This window comes from Schistocerca nitens, chromosome 10 (assembly GCF_023898315.1).
Source record: "Schistocerca nitens isolate TAMUIC-IGC-003100 chromosome 10, iqSchNite1.1, whole genome shotgun sequence".
Classification (NCBI taxonomy): Eukaryota; Metazoa; Arthropoda; class Insecta; order Orthoptera; family Acrididae; genus Schistocerca; species Schistocerca nitens.
Genome location: NC_064623.1, coordinates 127,354,831 through 127,370,782, shown reverse-complemented (window position 1 = coordinate 127,370,782; position 15,952 = coordinate 127,354,831). Strand labels below are relative to the sequence as shown.

The window sequence follows — 15,952 nt, the reverse complement described above, 5'->3', positions numbered from 1 at the left end:
TCATGAACGTCTTCTTCATCATATTCATGGCAATCTATTTCTTTTAGCATACCAAGAATTTCAGACATATCATTCTGTTCGTCATTTTCAATCATACCTTGTGAATTTTCTTCTGTGTCCAAAATTTTATTCCAGGCTTTCTTCAAATTCTATTCCTTTACACTAGTCCATGCTGTGCTGATCATGTAGGATGCATCTTTCAAGTCAATATTCTTACGATTTCTTAAGAGACTTTCTTGTCCATCCTCTTTCCTGTAATATCGTTTGAAAGTCTCAATAACGCCTTGATCCATGGGCTGTAATAAGGAGGTTGCATTAGGGGGAAGAAATATTACCTTTATGAACTCATCTTTTTCATTTAAAGTATCACATGACGGATGAGTTGGTGCATTGTCAAGGAGAAGTAATTTTTTTATCTCCCTTTTCCCATTCTTTAGCTGATGAGCTTTTACAGAGGGTACGAAAATGTCCAGAAACCAGTTTATAAAAATTGTACTATCCATCCAGGCACTCTTTTGTGAGGTGTACACAACAGACAAGGCTGACATCTTAATGTGCTTGAAACAACGCGGTTTTTTACTTTTACCAATGACGAACATAGGCAGTTGATGACTTCCAGTAGCATTAGCACAAGCCATAGCTGTAATATGGTCCTTGCTTGTTTTAGGACCAGGTGCTGCTAATTCATGACGTGAAACAAGAGTTTTTCTCGGTAAAGCTTTCCAGTTAAGTCCAGTTTCGTCAGCATTGTAAACATTTTCGAGAGCATAATCTTCTTCCCTTAATACATCCCTTAGTTGAACTTTGAAAGGATAAGCTGCTGAAGAATCAGCCGACAGTTTTTCTCCTTGTATTGTAAGCTCACGAATGCCGTGTCTTGAGTTGAAGCATTTTAACCAGCCCATGCTCGCTTTAAAGTTCGAAGGCCCTACAAGTTTTTCATTGAACTGCATTGCCTTCTCACACAGAATGGGACCTGAGATAGGTTCTCTTTCTGATCTCTTTTGTGTAAACCACTTGTAAACAGCATCATCTAGATCTGTATTAGTGGCAAGCTTCATAGTTTTACGGCTTGTTGATCCATCAGTAGAATCAAGCATAGCTATAAAATTTGCTATGCTCGTCTTTTGTTTTTTTATATCCGTAATTGTTGACTTCCCCACCTTGTGCTCATTGGATAAAGTGGTTGCAGATTCACACGTTTACGTTTAAGCATTTTGTATCGTCAAGTTCACTTCTTCACGCAGCAGCACACAAGTGGTCGTAACAGAGAACAGGTGACTGTTCGCACCGTGAGAATCTCTTCTTGGGGGCACGCAATCCTTCAAACTGTGTGGAGCAGCATGCCTCAACTCTAAGCTGGCGCAGCTGTTGCTGTCAACAGCTTTGATACTGCCACTACTTCTACTGCCAGTTCCAAGCCGACAGAAGTGTGCTGATTGTTGAAACACAGCAACTGGCGGCTTGGCCGGTCAGCAGCGCCTTGTGAAGACCCCATTAGAAGCAATGTTCCACCAGCGGTGGCCCAGTGCGGTGACTACTGCGGGAAACTTGGTTTGGGAGTGAGGGGGATGATGGACGGTAGGGTAACAGGTAACAGGTGCGAGCGAGTACACAGTTCGGTTAAGCAGTCGTTTGGTTGACCAACGTTTGGATAATCGATGCTGTACTGTATATTAAGGATCGTGTTCCTGTGCTCCACTGCAAAGAACACAGGGCAGCTTAGAGAACACATCAATACTGCTGTGATGGCCAACGACAGGGTTTTGCTACATAAGGTGTGGAACAAACTTGACTACCACTGGATGTGTGTTGTGTGACCATAGGGGCACTCAGAACATTTAGGAATGCAAAATGCAAACTTGGTGAGTTTACTCTTCTATTTGTGCATGAATCATATTTGCACATGTAATACTTTGGAAAATATAGAGCTTTGAAAATGAATGAATTATTTACAGTAGCCATGTACAATAATAGCATGTCAGTCTGCGCAACATGCATTTGATTTGCATTCGAGTGACTGTGATGTATATCACATATCTATCTTTGAGAGGAGAATTAGCTCAAAGGAAAATTAAAACAAAAGATAACTTTTATTATTTAGAGGCCACACCTGCCACTGCAAAGAAAGAATGACCACCAGTGCCATGCAAAATGTGAACTTGACAGATGTGAATCACACTATCATTGCCAGATTTATTAAGAACTGCAGAAATTTATACATTTATTATCAAAAACTGTATGCACTTAAGTTACTTTATTCCCAGTATGAAAATAAAAATTATATTCTGTCATGCCCAGAAAACATGCCATAGCTGTATCTCATGAATACAACATGTATTTGCAATGAGGTTTACCTACCTACCTGGCTTTACATAAAAGCTAATTTTTTTTCAGTTAATTTGAAGTTGATGCCAGCGGTCAAATCAGTAGGTGCAAGATAACTCGCAGTTTGAAATCGGTGTATTAATCATTAGATCTTTGCCCCTTTTTGTTTTTGTTAAGCTGTGGACATTCTTGTTCCATGCTGTAGTATTTGAAGCAAAGAGTGGCTTGGTATTCTATTGTGGCAATTATGCTGGATCAAATACCTCCACAATTTTACCTGATCTGGGTCCCTGTTGCCTTTCTGGTCCCTGTTCTTCCCATAAACTTGATTGTAGTTTTGTTTATTCTTCTGTTGCATGTGTATCAGCCAGCAGATGAAATGCTTCGTTAACCTACTCAGAAAACAAATTTAAGCTGTGGTGTAACATAGTTATATGGTACTACCTGTTAATTGCTTGCAGCAACAGTAACTACTGATACAGCTGTATATTACAAGTAATCATAACTTTTACTGGCTGCGTAACAGCATGCTTATACTGTACTGAACATGCTTTTTGAGGATATATCTTATTTCTAAAAATGCTGTATATTGTAGAAGTTACCAGGTTTCTTTGGTGTACTTATTAAAAATTGTTGTACACTGTAGAAATTTAACCATTTTTGTTGATATTACAATTAGTAAATGTTACATTACTTCAGTGATGTATACACGGAATGTGTATCAAGTTGTACGAATACTTTTTTTTTCTTTCCTTTGCACCAAGGAGTTGAGTGGTCCATTGGAGGTTCTTTTTAACCAATTACACTATTGCTAACTGTTACAATTTATAGTTTTACGTGCACAACATGTGTGGCAAACTGCCTTGATAATTTATTTTTCTTTGCAGAATCAGCCTTGAGCCATACCATGGATATTTATTTTCTGTGCATAACAAAATTAGACTTACCACTGGTTATTAGAAGTGTTTAAGGACTCCACCCTGTTGTATGTACATTCCAGTCCTTGTTAAATGGACAGCTTCTAAATATACTGGCCACACATCAGAGAAAATGTGCCTGTCACTCAGTGTACCTGTTACATCACAGCATTGAATACAAATTGTGCTGGTAATGTTTGACTTTTCTAACTCATACAAGACAGAATTTTAGCAGCCATCACTCTGCCCCTTTGCACATGCACTGTGCATATATCTGTGCAAGAGGAACCCATATGTTTTCTCTTCACACTGATTCATTCCTCCTACTGCTTACTTTTAATGCAAGGGCATTCACCTGAACATTGGAGCTTCCATACTGATATAAGAGATAGGGACATCAGCTGATAAACTTTTCATGGTGAAAAATAGATACAGTTTATTCCCTTTTCATTTCTAGAGATAACCAGCTGTATTTATTACCTTTCTCTTGAATGTTAGTTAATTCTGAAGTCACAAGATTCCATCTTTAAATATCTGGATATAAATACAAGTTCAGTGACAAATATTCAACACACGAAATGTTGTATTATCCCTCTTGGCAAGTAACCAGAGAGTATGATGGCAGAGAACAATCTTTATTCATATTGGGCTCACAGTAAGAAGTACATAGTTGTAGAGACTGGTTGAAATGTTTTTAAGGTTCAGTTATAACAGTGTAGACAATCTGCAACTTACCAAACTGAGTCATTCAACAGCATTTTTTATGATTTGTATCAAGTGTTGATAATCGGATGTCATTTTTCATAAAGATAAAGATACATTGTCACTTATTCAGTAGAAGAGATATTGAGCTGCCGATAGGTATAGGCATGTAAAAATAGACGATCATTAATAGAACCTTCAGACAAAATCTTCTTTTAGAGACCCATATGGCATGTGTGCATCTGCAAAGAGGTGTGCAGCAGGAGACAGGATCCAGAAAGAATTTTCACTCTGCAGTGGAACATGTGCGAATGTGAAACCATTCATGACCTGCCCTTGCAGCTCTACTTCTGGCAGTATCTCATTTACTACCCACCAAACTTCACATAAGTTCTCCTGCTCTAGTAGCTCAGTTGCTTTACCAATTTCCCATGAAAGCCAAAGATCCTGAGTTCAAGTCTTGGTCTGGCACACAGTTTTAGTCTACCTGGAAGTTTCAGGAGACTGGAAGTATTGTAGATTCCATGGAAAATTGGAAAAGGAACTGCTCAACTGTGACATTTGATTTTTGTTTATTCAGTATGCTTGCTCATACAGTTGTATTCTTTGCAAATTTATTAAGGTCCATGCACCTGATTTTGAGGTACTTAAGGGGAGTTGGAACACCCTATCCTGACAAAGTTGAATTTAGTGACTTGGCTTCCCTGTATTTCAGGAACCACTGTAGCCATTGGCATGAAACTTTTATAGGACATTAAACTGTATGTTCTGAGTCTACTGAACTACAATAATTGTATTTCACCCACTGCTTTTGGAAATACAATTTTTTAATTACACATTTAAACTTTTTTGTACTTTTTTTGTATGCTATCCTAAATAATTTCCGTTATACATAATGTTGTGTTCTTCTTTTAGTTCAGTAGACTCAGGGTATGTATGTTATTACTCCCTGAAAATCTGAATACTCTACTTAAAGTGGTTCCTAAGATTTAGGCAAAAATGCAACAGAAAATGTAAATTTTCAGGAATGGCTTCTAAAGTTTCAAAAGACTGTAACTCACTTAATATACGCTTACTTTTTTTATTTTTAGTTACTCAGAAGCACTCTGCACCATGCTGTGTTTCATCCTCTTGATCTTTTTCCAGGTTTTTTCTTCTTTCTGGCCAACTGTGCTGCATACTCTGCTTTATCAATGCGAACCTTATCCACCTGTTCAAGTTCTCTGATGCAGTTTTCTCCAGGATTAATTCCCATATGACATAGCACTTTCACCTTACCAATGTTGCCACCATTAAAAACAATAACAGCATTGCTAACCCTCCACTTTAGTGTCTTCATTCCAACAAAAACATTTTTTCTTAAGTGAGTCCATATAAGATTGTTGAACGACTCATTGGGATTTTGAGTCTGACTGTGACGACACGTCTTCAGTAATTGAGGATCTGTAAATGGGTTTTATGATATCCACAACTGCTGCTGGAATGGAATGTTTATGGCTGTATGAACTGTTTGAGTACTGTGCATTGCGGTAACTGCACTGTGAATCAGGACCAGGAGGGCAAAGGTGGTGTACTAGTTTTTCATCAGTTGACAGTCTGTGGAAGAAGGTACCCCATATTGCCTGCTTCATTTTAATAGCCTTCCCATAATACTGCTGTAGTTCATCAATCATTTTGTCTGTCAGCCTGCCTCTTATGGTTTTTGTTGTGTATTGGCAAGACAGCCAACCCACTATGAAAGGAAGCCAAAAGGCACGCATTTTAGCTCACGCAGGCTGGCGTGAGGTCTGGAACAGATCAAGGAAATGAGACTAGCAAACAAAGGACGTAGCTGTGGAATACTTAACTTTAATCCATAAATGGCGAACATCGCTCGTGATGGTACATGTTTTACAGCATCAATAGTAGCTGGTAATGGCGCCTTTCTAGGTCGTAGCAAATGACGTAGCTGAAGGTTATGCTAACTATCGTCTCAGCAAATGAGAGCGTATTTTGTCAGTGAACCATCGCTAGCAAAGTCGGCTGTACAATTGGGACGAGCACTAGGAAGACTCTCTAGACCTGCCGTGTGGCGGTGCTCGGTCTGCAATCACTGATAGTGGCAACACGCGGGTCCGACGTATACTAACGGACCGTGGCCGATTTAAAGGCTACCACCTAGCAAGTGTGGTGTCTGGCGGTGACACCACATTCATCCCCCGCAAATTGGCGGACGGTTATGGCATAAGGCTTCCGCCCGCGGTGGGGAGGACCCCATGTTGACGTATGCGACGAGGTGGGGAGCCTAACAACAGGAGAGGCTGTGCCACCCGCACCCTGCCATTCGGACCGATGGGAGCTAGGAAACGCCTGGAAACCTGCTCCAGGGTGCACGCCAACATGCAGTGTATGCACCCGTAGAGATACAGGAGGGGCCGAAGGGTCGACCTCCATCGGGCCGGGGCACCCGACGGACGAAGATGACATATGGTCCGGAGCAGGCAAGAGTTCCGTGGTGGAGGACAACTGGTCACGGGAAGCGATCGGCGGCCCGTGACCCAGCGAGGCGCCCGGCGGTTGCAGCGACGCGTCCACGGCGGGCGTCGCCAGCGGGAGAACAGTCGGTGGCGGCGCGTCACCATGGGGCAAAAGGGAAGGCAGCGTCGGTAACACCTGGGGCTGAGGCGAGCCAGTAGATAGGTCCCCAGGGTGCTGACTGGACGGCACTGTCGCTGAAAGCAGATGGGGAGTGGCAGATCCCGTGCAACGACAGAGGCGCAGCTGATTGAGATGCCGACGCACCTCACCAGAGGCCCCCAAAACCAGATACATAGCGTGGCCGAGGCAATGAAGAATGCGCCCTTCGAGCCAACGCCGTGAACCTCGATAGTTGCGGTAGTAGACAACGTCGCCTGGGGCAAAAGCAGGTGTCTGCCACTGCACAGGAACCTGATGCGGCGGATGTAGCAAAGACATCAAGGTTTGATGAGGGCGACCGTGAAGCAACTCAGCCGGCGAGCGACCATCTCGAGGCTGAGAGCAATACGAGGACAAAAAGAGCAATAACGCGTCCTTCCGAGAATGCGACTCTTTCAGCTTCAACATCTGTGACTTGAAAGTCCTGACCAATCGTTCAGCGGCACCATTTGACTGTGGCGAAAACGGCGCGGACGTTAGATGTTGAACACCATTGGCCTTGCAGGAGGACAAATTCTGCGGACATGAATTGTGGGCCATTGTCGGAAACAATAGTCTGTGGAAGACCTACAATGCTAAAGATAGCGGATAATGCTTGGATGATGGCAGATGACGTCATGGAAGACATCCGGACAACAAAAGGAAAATTACTGAATGACTCTACCACAACCAACCATCGAGCATTCCAGAATGGACCAGCAAAATCGATGTGTAAGAGTTGCCAAGGGAAAGTGGCTTTCGGCCATGCAAAGAATTTCCGTGGTGGTGCTGATTGTTGTTCGGCACACTCCATGCAAGAAGAGCACATATTCGTAATCACGGCATCGATTCCGAACCAAGTACAGTGCTGACGAGCAAGTTGTTTCGTTCTCACTATACCCCAATGTCCATGGTGGAGAAGCTGTAAGACAGAGGACTGTAACGAACGTGGGACCACGACCCTGGACTGATCATTATCAGAACGCAACAGCAAAACACCACGTCGTACAAAAAGTCTCTCCTTGTGAGCAAAAAATCGGCGAACCAACGGATCCCTGATCCGTGACTTTGACAAGGGCCATTGCGTAGCAACGAAACGCAGAACGGTAGCAAGGACAGGGTCGGCAGCTGTGGCTGTAGCTACACGACGAAATTCAATCAGAAACGATTCGACCACGTCATCGGTTGCCGAATCAATGAACATTCAAGCAAGTTCGGAGGAATCGAATGTTCTATCCTCAGCAACAGGCAAACAGGACAATGCATCGGCGTTTCCGTGCTTAGCAATGGACTGATACAAGATATCGTAGTGGTACTGCGAGAGGAAAATAGGCCAGCGAATGAATTTCTGCACTGTACGAGGCACGCAACGGAGATGTGCCCAGCTGTTTGTACGTGTCTTGATTGATCAGTGAAACTGCAGCTCCGGTATCGAGCTGGAAAGGTATCACTTTGCCGTTAATGTCCAAATCTACAAAAAGTTTATTGTCCTGCTGACGACAAGAGCGACTGTCTCGTGCAACGTGAACTGACACTAGTACAACAGCACTTGCGACTTGACGGGAGTGCCGGCAATGTCAATGCACACTATTTGTGGGATGAACACAGTCACTGTTAGAGAGAGTGGCACTGGGAGGAGTGGCATGAACTATATGAATTTCCACGGGCGAAGTGTCGCGAGCCTGAGAATCCTTGGTTCGATTCCGATTCCGGCGCGAAGCAAAGGGCCTGGAATGGTTGGTCGATCGGAGCTTTTTCTGGCAAACACTTTGAACATGTCCTTTGTTATTACAGAAAAAGCAAATAGCTTGGCGTGACGGGCAATTCTCATGCGAATGTCTAGTAGCACAGTGGGGATAATTTCACTGCATTTGCTTGCCGGCGCGGTACACGTGGCTGAGAGCCAGGCGGCTTTGGCGCGGTCAGGCACGAGGACTGTTTACTGTTCTGTGCAGCTCTGCCAGCGGGCCGGTTAACCTGACACACGGGTGGTGACGTTTCAAATGATTCCTGAGCAAAGTCAAGTGTGTCCTGCCGATCCAATATATCCATCACTTGTTTAAGGGAGGGACTGACTAGTTTCAAAATCTGTTCCCGTATACGAACATCAGAAATGTTCTGTGCAATTGCATCACGTACCATAGTATCTGAATAAGGGAATCCACATTGACACTCAAAAGCACAATCCCCAGTAAGGCCTTGCAAGGTTGCAACCCACTCCCTATTAGTCTGACCTGCCGTACGTTTTGTACGAAAGAAGGTATACCGTTTGGCAACTACATTGACTGATTCTTTGAAATATGCATCTAATGCAGACAAAATTTCGTTGTAGGACAGAGTTGCTACGTCGCGTCGGGGAAATAATTTGACTGTCATACGGTACGTGGTCACTCCGACGGAAGATAATAAGAAAGGCTGCCGCTCGTTACCTTGAATTCTGTAGGCAGCGAGATGGAATCCAAATTGGCGTGACCACTCCGTCCAGCTTTCCAGTGCAGCATCAAAAGGACGAAAAGTTGGTGCAACTGCGTGTTGTGGCTGCATGAACGGTGAAGCGACTGCCGCATCGTTTTGCATTCCACGTTGACCCTGGACGAGCTGTCCAAGGGCATCCAGTAAGGCCTGCGTCTGCTGATTCTGTAAGCGATAAAATTCGGACAGTACATCTGGAGATTGTGGTGAAGCCATTACACAAGTAAATCAGGGCAGTATAATTACGAACGCGGTGTGGCCTCGTCGCCAAATGTTGTGGATTGGCAAGACAGCCAACCCACTATGAAAGGAAGCCGAAAGGCACGCGTTTTAGATCAAGCAGGCTGGCGTGAGGTCTGGAACAGGTCAAGGAAATGAGACTAGCAAAAAAAGGACATAGCTGTGGAATACTTAACTTTAATCCATAAATGGTGAACATCGCTCTTGATGGTACATGTTTTACACCATCAATAGTAACTGGTAATGGCGCCTTGCTAGGTCGTAGCAAATGACGTAGCTGAAGGCTATGCTAACTATCGTCTTGGCAAATGAGAGCGTATTTTGTCAGTGAACCATCGATAGCAAAGTCGGTTGTACAACTGGGGCGAGTGCTAGGAAGTCTCTCTAGACCTGCCGTGTGGCGGCGCTCGGTCTGCAATCACTGATAGTGGCAACACGCGGGTCCGACGTATACTAACGGACCGCGGCCAATTTAAAGGCTACCACCTAGCAAGTGTGGTGTCTGGCGGTGACACCACAGTTTTACCATCAGAAAATTTCTTGTCTCTCAAGCTTTCTTTCAACTTCCTCAACCTGGTGCCCATCCTCTCTTGGACGTGACCATCACATTCCAGATTTGTGATAATCTTCTCACCATAAGGCTGGGCAGCTACTACACTGTTATATGCTGTTGAGTCTCCATCATCTAAGAACTTAGTGTAACGCACACTACATGTTGAACGCAGTGTTTCCCTTTATTCGAAAATTTATTACCATGAAATCCACATTTCTTAAAAACACTTTGTTTTGATGTCATACTTTACTTTTCGAGAGATTTACCAATCTATTCATCACTTTTCCTTGGAAAAACATTAGCACTTTGACATACAACACATGTCTATACTATGAAATGATATGATACTGTTTTTGACATTGCTACCAATACAAACATGTAATTTGACCTTTATAACACAGCAATCTACAGCCTTCTATTAAAAAAAATATATTACTGATTATATTAGATGAGGATGACAAAGGAATTTGAGTACTCTGAACTCAACTGAATGTAAGGTGAAATGTTCCTTCCGTCTCAAACTCTCAGATCCTGTGCCCTCACATTAAGTCCGAGTTTTGGACACAGACAGATCTCACACTCTCTTAGTTATGTCCAATGCATAAGACACACTACATGAAATATTGCTCTACATATTTACTCTGATACATGTATTAGTGGATTCAGACTAATCATCTGAATTACTGTGATATTAAATGAGTTTCCAGCTTTGCTTTGACCTGTGAGACATACCCAAAAATGGCACAAGACCTTCATCAATAATAAATACCCTGAAGCAATCCAACAACTTTCAGACTACCAGATCTGACCACTAGACTGGAAAATGTGCCCCACAAAACACTCAAAGTCAAAAGGGAAATAAATCATGCAAAATACACCAAACAAATGTAAGTTATAGGCCCAAATAGATTTGATTATCCTTGCAAAATCCACCACTTTTATCAAACACCACCTCCAGTTGGCCAGTGGCTCCACATTCTGATATGAGGTTTCTCCCTAACTTAACACTCATTCACAACACCAGACTTTGAATTAGGTAAGTTCCACATACACACATCAAAAAAAGTTTTCCATCACTTCAGTTCTGAGAGTTCCAGAACATGTACAGAAAATTGGAATAGAGATCAACATAAACATCATTTCCACCCTTATTATTGCTCATGAAAACCACAAATTGCATGTTGTACCACCATATAGCGAGATCTTCAGAGATGGGGGTCCAGATTGTGGTACACACCACTACCTCTAATACCCAGAAACATGTCCTCTTGCGTTCATGCATGCCTGTATTTGTTGTGACATACTATCCACAAGTTGATCAAGGCACTGTTGGTTCAGATTGTCCCACTCCTCAACAGCACTTCAGCATAGATCCCTCAGTGGTTGGTGGGTCACGTCATTCATAAACAACCCTTTCAGTCTATCCCAGGCTTGTTTGATAGGGTTTGTGTCTGGAGAACATGCTGGACACTCTAGCCAAGCAAAGTCATTATCTTGAGGGAAGTCATTCACAACATGTGCATGATGGGGGTGCAAATTGTCGTCCATGAAGATGAATGCCTCGCCAATATGCTGCTGATATGGTTGCACATATTGTACAGCTGTCAGCACCTTCCATGACCACCAGTGGCACACATTGGCACCACATAGTGCCACCCCAAAACAGCAGGGAACCTACACCTTGCTGCACTCTCCAGACAGTGTGCCTAACATGTTCAGCCTGACCGGGTTACCTTCAAACACATCTCCAACAATTGTCTGGTTGAAGGCATATGCAACACTCATCATTGAAGAGAACATGATGCCAACCGTGAGCGGTCCATTTGGCATGTTGTTGGGCTCATCTGTTCCATGCTGCATGGTGTCATGGTTGCAAAGATGAACCTCGCTATGGACGTCGGGAGTGTAGTTGCACATCATGCAGCCTATTGCATACAGTTTGAGTCATAACATGAAGTCCTGTGGCTGCGTACATGCATTATTCAACATGGTGGAGTTGCTGTTAGGGTTCCTCCAAGCCATAATCCTGGGTACTGGGGTGACGCAAAACATTTTTTGATGTGTGTATGTGCATGAGAATATACTTTCAGATTCCTGTTGCCTTCCATACCAGCAGAATAACTTTATCAGACACTCACTTCTGGCTTCAAACACCTGTTAAACTTAAAATATCTTCTCAATCTGACATGGCTCCCAACTCAATTCTCGAATCCCCGAAGGCCACCTACTGATGCCATGGTTTTGCTAATTATGAGCAGCTCCATGAAAAGTGTTTTTATGATCCAACCTTTCTGCCAATTGGCCATTTCCCAGATGTCACTAAATCTGTCCAAAGATGTAAAGAACCATGCATGAGCAGAGCCTATTAGACGGAGGGGGTCCGACAGCCAATCACTTCCAGTCATTCCACCAGGAAGGAGACATGCGGCTTTTGTTGTCTGTAGTTCGACCATGCCTAGACGGTCAACACCACAGTTCAATCACATCCGCATTGTTACTTTGTGCCAGGAAGGGCTCTCAACAATGGAGGTGTCCAGGCACCCCGGAGTGAATCAAAGCGATGTTGTTCGGACACGGAGGAGATACAGAGAGACAGGAACTGTCAATGACAGGCCTCGCTCAGGCTGCCCGAGGTATTCTACTGCAGTGGATGAATGCTACCTACAGATTATGGCTTGGAGGAACCCTGACAGCAACACCACCATGTTGAATAATGCTTTTCGTGCAGCTGCAGGACATCGTGCCCAATAGGCTGCACGATGCGCAACTTCACTCTCGACGTCCATGGCAAAGTCCATCTTTGCAACCGTGACACCATGCAGCGAGGTACAGATAGCTCCAACAACGTGCCAAATGGACTGCTCAGGATTGGCATCACGTTCTCTTCACCGATGAGTACCGCATATGCCTTCAATGAGACAATCGTCATACATGTTTGGAGGCAACCTGGTCAGGCTGAATGCCTTAGACACACTGTCTGGTGAGTGCAGCAAGGTGGAGGTTCCCTGCTGTTTTGGGGTGGCATTATTGGGGCCAACGTACGCCACTGGTGGTCACGGAAGGCACCGTAACCACTGTACGATACGTGAATGCCATCCTCCAACTGATAGTGCAATCGTATCAGCAGCATATTGGCAAGGCATTCATCTTCACGGACAACAATTTGCACCCCCATCGTGCACATCTTGTGAATGACTTCCTTCAGGATAACGACATCGCACGACTAGAGTGGCCAGCATGTTCTTCGTATATGAACCTTATTGAACATGCCTGGGGTAGATTGAAAAGGACTGTTTATGGACGACATGACCCACCGACCACTCTGATGAATCTATGCTGAATCACTGTTTAGGAGTGGGACAACCTGGACCAACAGTGCCTTGATGAACTTGTGGATAGTATGCCACGACGAATACAGGCATGCATCAGAGCAAGAGGACCTACTAGTGGGTATTAGAGGTACCGGTGTGTACAGCAATCTGGACCACCATCTCTGAGGGTCTCGCTGCATGGTGGTACAACATGCAATGTATGGTTTTCATGACCAAAAAAAAAAGGCGGGAGTGGTGTTTATGTTGATCTCTATTCCAATTTTCTGTATAGATTCTGGAACTCTCGGAACTGAGGTGATGAAAAACTTTTTTATGTTTGTATTTTATATTCCATTCTGGATTTTCCATACGTATATAAGTGAGATCATTCTTCAGTATTTTCGATGCTAAAGTTAATTTCGGATAACATCGTGTTGAGTGTTTCAGATGTGGATGAGTGTCTGGTCAAAGACTCTGTCTGCCAGAATGGTATCTGCCTCAACACCCTTGGGTCCTTCACGTGCCTCTGCCGACCCGGTTACCAGCAGATCGGCAGTGACTGTTTCGACATTGACGAGTGTGCTATTGGAGCGGCTTGTGACCAGCTCTGCATCAACTTACCAGGTATTTCTCACTGCTGTGCTTCTTAAAATGATCAGTCTCTGTTCCAGAAACTCCTTGACTGTGAATAGAGATACCTTTCTTTTTCAAGGAAAGTGAAAATAATTAAGAGATAAACTATAAACAAACACGAAGAAAGGCAACCACTCAGCTGTAGCTAATTGAGGCACAGTGCACAGAAACACGTAAAACACATAACACCACAGAAACTTGATTGGCTTTTGAGCTATGCAGGTGAGTGGGGGAGGGAGAGGAGAGAGAGGGAAAAATAGGTATGTGTGAGACTGGAGTGGGAGCAGAGAAGTGCATGGAGGAATTTGGCGAGCAGGGACTGTAGAAGGTTACCTTCATTATTCTCTTGCACCAGTCTCTGGGTCCTTTCCACTTCCCATTCCAGCCTCACACATGCCTTCTACCCCTCCACTTCTCCTGCATAGCCCATCTCTTCTTCTTTCCTCTCTCCCCCTCCCCTTCTTCCCCCACAGTGCAGCCTCTTGTCTTGTCCCTGCCACATCCCATGTCCCTGCATTCTCCCGATACAGCATCTTCCCCGAACACCTACCCAACTTTCCCTTCACTTCCCCATCCCACATCTCTCCTGCATCTGCACTACCCACCCCACCCCATCTGAGCTGATTGCTCACTACAGTTTTGGAACTGAGCACCTGGAGGCAATACCTTGTGTGTGTGTGTGTGTGTGTGTGTGTGTGTGTGTGTGTGTGTGTGTGTGTGTGAAGAAGGACTTTCTCCAATAGATTAATTAACTTTTACACATGCCTTTATGATACTCAGCTCTTCCTGTATGTGCTGAACAGCAATCTATCCTGATTCAAATTATTGTTATTCCATCCCAGATTTTCCATTATGGTTTCAGAGTCATAGCTGTAAACCCAAATGTTATTACCAGTGACAACTTTTCAAAATTGTTTAGATCATCCTGAAGCAATTGGTTAAGTCTTCCACTTGATATCATTTCTGATCATATTGGAATTGTCAGGTTACAAGCTTTGTTACAGTCCTCATTTTCAATACTTCTGACCGACTACATTCACTTGTACCGCAACTTATTCCCGAGGTGGTGTAGAAGTCTCAGATGGTCTGTGAATCAGATCCCTCAGTTTCTGAATATTTTCTGGTGTGACCACTGACAGGAGCAGTTGTTGTCATCACTTTATGTCTGCTGATTTTTGAAATGGTTATATACAAGTTGTAAGTCAGTGCTGTCTCCAAAAGCTTGCTTCAAAATTTGGTGTGTTTCAGCAGCTGTTTTCCCCAAGTTTTAAATGAAACTTTGTGTGCACAAGTTGATCTTTCAGTCAGCCATTGCAAAGCCCCAAACTCAGGGAAATGTCATATTGAGAATACGCTCACCAGCAACTAACCAGATCTCTCAATTTGCAGCTAGTTCCCACACTCATTTACGAAAAATTCATGAGGGAACACCTAATGGTATTTTAGTGTACTCGTAGCTGTTTGCTCACAAAATCCAAAATTTTTGAACTTTTGGACACCATCTCATATATGCTTTCTGTATGTGGGATACACAACATTCATTCTCACATTAGAGGTTCTTAAATTTTCTTTTAAAGCACCAACTTGGGATACACATAGAGGGTGCACTAGGCTCAGATTGAATCTGCCTTATGGATTAATGATGGGAGTCAGTGTGCCAGCCAGCTTAGTGTTGTTTTTAGGCACTTTTCCACATCCACCTAAGTAAATACTGTGCTGGGTACTGTACCTGCCTCAGACATGGGATATGCAAACACTGCAGCATGACATCACATTTTATCATGTGATTACACCAGGTACAGGCCCAAGAGGTACATCAATTGGGAGTGGCAACCCCATCATAGTAATAGCCTGTAAATAGGTTTTCCAAAAAATAGGGGTATTGACCATTTAACAACTCCATTTTGCAATTGACGACTACAGTACCTAGTCCTACCTTCTGAAGAATGTAGAATATTGCACCAAAACCCAAAAGGTGCCAAAAAAAATGTATTAAGAGTTTGACCAGACAGCAGATGAAACTCATGGTAGGTCTAATGACTCACCATGAGAACTACAGGCAACAGCTGCACGCAATGGGTATAGAGAAAGAAGTATTCTTTGTAAATGCAAACTATTTGGCACAGAACATGAAACGACGC

The 15,952-nt window shown here is 43.6% G+C and overlaps 1 protein-coding gene across 1 annotated transcript in view; it reads left to right on the top strand.

Annotated features, from left to right (window-relative positions):
- Window positions 1-15,952, top strand: part of LOC126210293 (uncharacterized) — a 160,609-nt gene that overhangs the window by 46,691 nt on the left and 97,966 nt on the right. Inside the window, exon 2 of the mRNA XM_049939486.1 lies at window positions 13,626-13,802. Coding sequence (XP_049795443.1) covers window positions 13,626-13,802 — 177 coding nt within the window. The remainder of the gene's footprint in view (window positions 1-13,625; window positions 13,803-15,952) is intronic.